The 9,303-nt window shown below is 41.9% G+C and overlaps 1 protein-coding gene across 1 annotated transcript; it reads right to left on the bottom strand.

Annotated features, from left to right (window-relative positions):
- Positions 1-1,583: 1,583 nt before the first annotated feature.
- Positions 1,584-3,404, bottom strand: LOC120061988 (leucine-rich repeat and immunoglobulin-like domain-containing nogo receptor-interacting protein 2). Its single transcript, XM_039011776.1, has one exon. The coding sequence runs from the start codon at positions 3,402-3,404 to the stop codon at positions 1,584-1,586; it is 1,821 nt and encodes a 606-aa protein (XP_038867704.1).
- Between the last annotated feature and the right edge of the window lie 5,899 nt (positions 3,405-9,303).

Genomic DNA, 9,303 nt, shown 5'->3' with positions numbered 1-9,303 from the left:
ACATTTTGCACAATGCCTATCTGATGTGCATTGATTTTAAAGGTTTGAGGGGGATATCACACAAAGGTTCAAAGGTTATGGTTTTTAGTGAGTGAAAGGGATCATTTTTGTGTACAGTAATTGTACATTCTGGAAAGGCAATGCCTCAAACCATTTCATTTTCTCAACCTGTGATCTGTCGTAATTGTGTTTCTGCAGATCTTCTGATGGCCTTGTCAACCTCATCTGATGTTGTAGAAATCCACAACCCTTACAATTCACATACACTGTAAAACAGTAGAGTACAATTCAGTTTCTTTAATAATGCCAGTGATTGATATTTGAAATGCTCTATTTTAACAATTTTATTCAACCATATGGCTTTTCCCTGTTAGTGTTACTTTGCTGTTTCCAGATGTTCAACAGGCAGATAAATACTATATACTGATAAATACCCAATTTTGCTTTGTCATTGTAGTCAATATCTAGACACACTAAATGTTACAAATAAATCTTATTTTATTTCACATACATGATTTTTTATTTATTTTTACTTTGAACTTTGTCACAATCTAAATGATTCTACAACAAAATGAGGAACTACCACAACAAAGTCAAAATTTCTTACTGGGGAGAAAGGATGTCAACTTCACTGTAGTAAGATGGACACATGTATTTTGCCATTAGGCAAAGGTTACGGTCAAAGGAATAAAAATACAAAAATAGGATGAAAAAGTGGTCTTGTAGGTTCTCTGTCAACTTCAAGATCCTCAAAAGTATTTATTACTCCCCAGAATAGTGTTATAATACCAACTTTTGTAAAAACCTCAAACCACTTTGATAAATAAAATACATTTTCTTTTATGGTTGACAATAAATAAATAAAAATATTTAGGGGAACAGGGATATCTTTTCTCCAGTGTGACGTTGCAATCCTGTAGAAGCCCTTTCCTACATTCATGGACAATTTCATAAGTGGGGAGTTACAATTTTGCTTATTAGGTTGGGGGAATTGAGATTTTGGCTGACGTTGCATCCCATGAGTATTGCTATGAACAGTTTGTTTTAATGAATATGTACATACACGTACATAATGAAGCATTTACGTACACATATGCAAAGATTATGGTCGGAGGGAATGATGCTCAGTTTGATCAGTCTGTTCTGTGAGTAAGCATGGTGCAAGACCAAACAAATAAGAGTAATACTTTTAGATACAAATTTGTACTGTACACGGTTCTGTAGTGTCGTTAAATCCAACCCAGCACTTATGGATTCCTTTTGGGTATATAAATTGAATTTGAAAAGCTTGATTACTGACACCTATTCCTTACAGGTCACCTGGGTAGCAACTAAGTTCATTTCGGAGGATCCGTATTAGACAGGCTCACTGACAACTGTGCAAAAACATACGTCACAATGTCGTAGCATTGCATCCAATAAGATGGAATGATTTGGGACTGCACTCCTGTGTCCTGTTATGGCGCTCTGCAGTGCTATTTCCATTCCCGGTAGCATTCTCATGCAGTAGTGGGAAATTCAGAAGTTAATAAATAATCCTTAGATTATTCCCAACATTTGGATTCCCAGATTCACAAATCATGTTAGATCATTTTCATGTTAAAGCGACGGGGTCCAGCTTGCCCCTCTGCTCCTCCATCTATAGAGGTGCCATTAGACTTGGACCGAGGTACGTATTCAATATCTATGTTGTTTTTATGCTTCCCTTTGCCCCGACTCCAAACGAACAGGAGCAGGAAGCAGAACAAAACCACCCCCAGGAATGTGAAACAACCCATTGCTGTCGACACTAAGATAGTCTTTAGGTCCAAGCCGTAGGTCACGTTGATAGTCCCATTGGTAGTGGCATTGCTGGGATCTGTGTAGTACTGGGTCCTGTTTGCGTAGAGCGACCCCAGGCTTTTCACTGCTAGGGAGGTCATTAATGAGTCGTTACCCGCAGTGTTGGTTGCCATGCAAAGGTACACCCCGCCGTCCTGCACCTCGGCCGCCTTGATCTCCAGCGTCCCATTGTTGTGGACCATGACTCTACCTTGGCTCTTGTTGGTGAGGAGGCGCCGGCGTGGGGACAGCCACGACACCACCGGCCTGGGGGTCCCCTCAACACTGCAGTGCAGTCTCACTGGTTGACCTTCGTCCACGGCAATTGTTTGCGTCTTGTTCTCCCGTATTTTGGGCTTGGTGCACGTCACATAGTAGGAGAGCAGGGTCTCCTTGAACTCCCTGAAAGGCCTGCCTCGGATGCCCTCGGGGGTACTGCACTCCGGCTGCGAGTCACCAAAGTAGATGGACTGCCTCCTCTGCAGGATCCACATGAGGCGGCAGTCGCAAACCAGGGGGTTGTCATCGATCAAGAGGACCTCCAGAGCCTCAGGAGCTTGGAAGACACCCTTCTCCAGGGTGTCCAAACGGTTGTGGGAGACGTTGAGGACCTTGAGCCACCGGAGGCCCTGAAATGCGTACGGTTCAACGGTCGACAACTGAGCCCCGACCAGATGCAGTTCCCTTAGGTGCACCAACTCCGACAGCATCCTCCCTTCGATGTGTCTGATGCGGTTGAAGGACAGGTTGAGGAGCGTCAGGTAGTGCAGGTGCTTGATTGCCTGGTATGGGAAGGTGGACAGGTTGGTGTTGGTGATGAAAAGCGTGGTCAAATTGAGGCCGTGCAGCGTGTTGGCCGGCACACTGTCCAGCGAGGTCCAGCTGTCAATCTCCAGGTGGCGCAATCGGAGCAGCTTCTTGAAGGAGTAGGCATGCAAGGTGCTGATGCTGAGGTATCGCAGGTGAAGTCTTACCAGGTTGTGCAGGTGGGACAGGGCCTCAGTAGGCACCACCGTCAGATTGCATCTCTCGAGGGTTAGCGTCTCTAGGCTCAGCAGTCCACTGAACGCCCGGTGGGAGATGTACACTAGGTCATTGTCACCCACCTCCAGGAACTTCAGATTGTTCAAGTCCTGGAACATGTAGTCCAGCAGGATGACAATATTGTTGTCGCTGACATCCAACCGGGTGAGGTTGGACAGGCCTGTGAAGACGCCCATAGGAATGAGCTTAATACGATTGCTTTTGAGACTAAGTGAGTGCATGCTGTACAGAGGGTTGAAGGCCCCCGGCTCCACATAGCTGATAATGTTCCCACTGAGGTCCAAATCCTCTAGACCAGGATAGGGGGCAAAGTCATCCGGGTTGACGGCCTGCAGCTTGTTCTTGCTCAGGTCCAGGATCCTGGTCTCGATGGGGATGCCGTCTGGGATGCTCGGTAGGCGTTTGCGGTGGCACAGGACAGACTTGCTCTGGGCTGAGCAGTCGCAGCGGGCGGGACATCCCAAGGCGGAACCCACGAAGACGGCCACAAGAGCCAGTCCCAGGAACGGTTGCCAGCATGAGAGGGCCGTGTGCAGCATGACTTTACTCATACAGTCGACCATTCTGTCACGGCTCTACGAGAGAGGGAACACACACAACAAGAGAATATAATTAGAGAGCATAAATTGGTAAGAATAAGTGACACGTGAAAGCCTTCATGGATGTCAATATAAAAATGCATATTCGTTTAGGATTATAAATGGACACTAAAATGGATGAGATCTTATTTCAATGAACATTGAGGACAGATTAGAATGGCCTTGTTTCTCTGACGCAAATGCCTCATTTTCAACATCCTGAGCCATCATAAGCGTTTCACACAGTACTGCAGCTGAAACCAGCAATCATGAAACACCTATATCCCCTGACTCACACACTTATTCAACATACTGTCACAATTTAGGCCATTGTACTCTTTTCTTTCAATGGTTTAGTCTCAGGCGTTTGAAATTTAAGAACAATTTGTCTATAGTCATTTGTTATATCGGTGTGGGTCTCCTTATAACACAAATCACTTCAAACAGTCTGCAGTCTACTGTTGTGTTTCATCCACAGCAAACGGATCAAGAGAGATGAGTGGAGGACCTATAAGAAAACTGCCTCTATCATACGTCTGTCTGATCATTATTCTAACCAAGGAGGATTCAGTGAATGTAGTCGGATTTATATGTATTGCTTTGCAAAATATGTACGACCATAAGCAGCTAAACAATGACGCTTAATCTTTTCATGTTCATATTGTAAAGTGAGGCTTTGCTAGCAACTATGCTTGAATGAAGTCCACAAGTGAAGTTTTTGCCCAATTCAACCTTTTTTAATCAAAGACGTTTTGCTTCTCTGACCCTTACACTGAAATAATGAGCATGATTTTATTGATTTTCTTAGATAAACTTCTACCCCTCATAAGTAGTAGAAACTGCACACCAGCTGCAAAATGACCATGGAACAAAAGAAAAAAACATGATTGGAAAAACATGATTATTTCCGCCGTCCAAACACATTGAGAGTGAACACAATCAACACGTAGAAATTGTTGGAGGGCAGAACCTAATGGGAAGAAAATTAGGTTTGTAATTATAAGGATTATCACAAAGGCCGCAAAAGCTAATAAATGAAGATCCGGGAGGTTAATCCGTTTAAAAAAATCCAATAAAAAAATGTATCCAAAAGGTGTCAAAACAAACACCATTACACTCTGAAAGAGTAGCATCTGTAGTCAAGATGTGTCTGCTTTGGTTTTCAGCAGCAGAGAGTGGGGTTGAGATATTGCCTTTCACCTGTAGTAATAGGATGGGCCAAAGCCTTACACGGAACAAGATTCTCAAATAAATTCCTTCAACAGTAATGTAATGCCTCAGTGTAACTCTAACACGTACTCATAAGGGGCACAGGGGCACATGCCCCATCAAATTCGTCCTGTTTTACATACATATATATATACATACATACATACATACATACATACATACATACATACATACATACATACATACATACATACACACACACACACACACACACACACACACACACACACACACACACACACACACACACACACACACACACATACATACATACATACATACATACATACATACATACATACATATATATATACATATACATATACATATATACATATATATTCAAGAGTATGTGGACCCTTCAAATTAGTGGATTTGGCTATTTCAGCCACAACTCTTGCTAACAGATGTATACAATCGAGCACACAGCGATCTCCATAGACGAACATTGGCAGTAGAATGGCCTTACTGAAGAGCTCAGTGACTTTCAACGTGGTACCGTTCCAACAAGTCAGTTCATCAAATGTCTGCCCTGTTATAGCTGCCCCGGTCAAATGTAAGTGCTGTTATTGTGAAGTGGAAACGTCTAGGAGCAACAACTGCTCAGCCGCGAAGTGGTAGGCCACACAAGCTCACATTACGGATCCGCCGAGTTCTGAAGTGCATAGGGTATAAAAATCACCTGTCCTCGCTTGCAATACTCACTACCGAGTTCCAAACTGCCTCTGGAAGAAACATCAGCACAAAAACAGTTTGTTGCGAGCTTCATGAAATTGGTTTCCATGGCCGAGCAGCCGCACACAATCCTCATCATGGGCAATGCTAAGCGTCGGCTGGAGTGGTGTAAAGTTCGCCGCCATTGGACTCTGGAGCAGTGGAACCACGTTCTCTGGAGTGATGAATCATGCTTCACCATCTGGCAGTCCGACGGACGAATCTGGGTTTGGCAGATGCCAGGAAAACGCTACTTGCCCCAATGCATACAACGCTACTTGCCCCTGATTGTATGCATACAACTACCTCATCAATCACTGACATTGTTACTGATATTTTTCTTGTACATACAGTATATTATTTTATATATATATTGACAATATCTATTTCTAATATCGCTACTATGCAAGGAACCATTTGGCTGTACTGTTTACACCTTCTGTAAAGACCATCCACTTGGCAAGATGTGGCTGGAGGTTATAGCAATTCTTTCACATGACCCATACATTTAGACAAGTGTGTCTGGGTAAGTGTCATCTAATATTTATAAAATATGTTTTTTCTGTTTACCTGTTTTTTCCCTTATTGTAGACTACTACTTTTACCACTTTTAGTCTTAATCTTCACTACACTACTCACTTTTTAGCACATGACCTCACATGTGAATCCTTAAAGAGATGGGTGGGGCTGGCTTAAGAGGGTGTGAACAATGCTGAATGGGTGTAGACAAAAGAGATCTCTCCAGTAGGTACCAAAACATTCAAAAATAATTTTCTCAAAACTTTCAAAGCAGAATAACTTTCCCATTGTTCCTCAAAAATGCATGATGCATGTATGATATACCATTTTGTAGCTCTGAGTCTCTACTTTTATCCAATGTAAAAAACACTATTTCAAATTTTGCTACATAAAAACGATTTGAGCCAGTCAATCACATATGTGACTAGTTTCAGGAAACTAGGTGTATGTCCCGTGTCACTACTTCACAGGAGAGCCATTTGAATGCACACTTTTGTTGGCTGCTTTTCCTTCACTCTGCGGTCCAACTCACCCCAAACCATCTCAATTGGGTTGAGGTCAGGTGATTGTGGAGGCCAGGTCGTCTGATGCAGCACTCCATCACTCTCCTTCTTGTTCAAATAGCCCTTACACAGCCCGGAGGTGTGTTTTGGGTCATTGTCCTGTTGAAAAACAAATGATAGTCCCACTAAGCGCAAACCAGATGGGATGGCATATTGCTGCAGAATGCTGTGGTAGCCATGCTGGTTAAGTGTAAATTGAATTCTAAATAAATCATTGACAGAGTCACCAGCAAAGCACCCCCACACCATCACACCTTTTCCATGCTTCACAGTGGGAACCACACATGCGGAGATCATATGTTCACCTACTCCGCGTCTCACAAAGACCCGGTGGTTGGAAACAAAGATCTCAAATTTGGACTCATCAGACCAAGGACAGATTTCCACAGGTCTATTGTCTATTGCTCGTGTTTCGTGGCACAGGCAAGTATCTTCTTATTATTGGTGTCCTTTAGTAGTGGTTTCTTTTCAGCAATTCGACCATGAAGGAATAATTGACGCAATCTCCTCTGAACAATTGATGTTGAGATGTGTCTGTTACTTGAACCTGGAGAAGCATTTATTTGGGCTGCAGTCTGAGGTGCAGTTAACTCTAATGACCTTACCCACTGCAGCAGAAGTAACTCTGAGTCTTCCTTTCCTGTGGCGGTCCTCATGAGAGACAGTTTCATCATAATGCTTGACGGTTTTTGCGACTGCACTTGAAGAGACTTTCTTGAAGTATTCTGGACTGACTGAACTTCTTAAAGTAGAAATGGACTGTCGTTTCTCTTTGCGTATTTGAGCTGTTCTTGCCATAATATGGGACTTGGTGTTTAAGCAAATAGAGCTATCTTCTGTATACCAACCCTACCTTGTCACAGCACAACTGATTGGCTCAAACACATTAAGAAGGAATGAAATTCCACAAATTAACTTTTAACAAGGCACACCTGTTAATTGAAATGCATTCCAGGTGACTAACTCATGAAGCTGGTAAAGAGAATGCCAAGAGTGTGAAGAGGGTGGCTACTTTGAAGAATCTCGAATATAAATTATATTTAGATTTGTTTAACACTTTTTTGGTTACTACATGATTCCATATGTATTCTTTCATAGTTTTGATGTCTTCACTATTATTCTACAATGTAGGAAATAGTAAAAATAAAGAAAAATCCTTGAATGAGTAGGTGTGTCCAAACTTTTGACTGGTACTATATATATATATATACAAACATTGTAGTCGTAAACAAACACTGTATAGTCAGTTAAAACAATCATTTTGATATCATGGATGGTCAGTCCTTGCATCCATAGCTCTGTCTATTAATCTGAGAGTGGTTACATTTATCCAGGCCCATCCCTGAGCTTTTTACCAAAACAGAGGCGCGGCGACCGTTATTTTATTGTTTCATCTGTGGATTTGCCGTTTAAATAGCTGCATATTATCAAGATATCAAAGTGTCACCAACAAAAAGGTAAACAATAGGCCTACAGCAAGGGCAGCATATGGCATTCATTTTTCACATGTAACTAGCATTTTCAGTAGTGCTCAAAGCATGCCATTCAGTGAGCTTCACATTTTATTTTTTCAACTCAAATCAATGAGCCCAATCAGTCCTCCATGACAACAAAATCATAAACAACAGAGTAGGGCTGGTTAATAAGTCCTTAGTTTTGGGGTTATGCTCATGTAAAACAATTTGGCTAATCTATCCTTCCATATTTCCAAGTCCTATTCTTGAAGATCAAGGGTTATAACATTTATTGGAATGACTTGAATTATGATAGACTCGGGTTTTTAATGTAAAGATATAATTTAATCGTATTATTATATGTAGTAGAAAGCGATGGGTTAGAACAGTGGTTCCCAAACTTTTTATAGTTCCGTACCCCTTCAAACATTCAACCTCCAGCTGCGTACCCCCTCTAGCACCAGGGTCAGCGCACTCTCAAATGTTGTTTTTTGTCATCATTGTAAGCCTGCCACACACACACACACACACACACACACACTATTTGATACATTTATTAAACATAAGAATGAGTGTGAGTTTTTGTCTCAACCCGGATCGTGAGAAGTGACAGAGAGCTCTTATAGGACCAGGGCACAAATAATAATATAATAATAATAATCAATAATTTTGCTCTTTATTTAGCCATCTTACATATAAAACCTTATTTGTTCATCGAACATTTTGAATAACTCACCACAGGCTAATGAGAAGTGTGTGCTTGAAAGGATGCACATAACTCTGCAATGTTTGGATTCTCAGTCTTAAATCATTTTCCACCCACAGTCTGTGCCTGTATTTAGCTTCATGCTAATGAGGGCTGAGAATCCGCTCTCACATAGGTACGTGGTTGCAAAGGGCATCAGCGTCTTAACAACGCGATTTGCCAAGGCAAGAAACTCTGAGCACACCCCTATCCAGAAAGCTGGCAGTGGCTTCTGATTAAATACAATTTTCACAGAACCGCTTGTTGCATTTTACATGAGGCTCTCTTATTCAGATATCGGTAAGTGGACTGGAGGAAGGGCATGAAAGGGATAACGAATCCAGTTGTTTGTGTCGTTCGTTTCAGGAAAGTACCTGTGTAATTGCGCATGCAGCTCACTCAAGTGCTTCGCTATATCACATTTGACATTGTCCGTAAGCTTGAGTTAATTTGCACACAAAAAAATCATACAATGATGGAAAGACCTGTGTGTTGTCCTTGTTAATCAAGACAGAAAAGAGCTCCAACTTCTTAATCATAGCCTCAATTTTGTCCCGAGAGTCACTGTAATCCTAGATTCAGATCATTCAGGCGAGAAAAAACATCACCCAGATAGGCCAGTCATGTGAGAAACA

Source organism: Salvelinus namaycush, chromosome 17 (genome assembly GCF_016432855.1).
Source record: "Salvelinus namaycush isolate Seneca chromosome 17, SaNama_1.0, whole genome shotgun sequence".
Classification (NCBI taxonomy): domain Eukaryota; kingdom Metazoa; phylum Chordata; class Actinopteri; order Salmoniformes; family Salmonidae; genus Salvelinus; species Salvelinus namaycush.
This window is presented reverse-complemented; position numbering and strand designations above follow the sequence as displayed.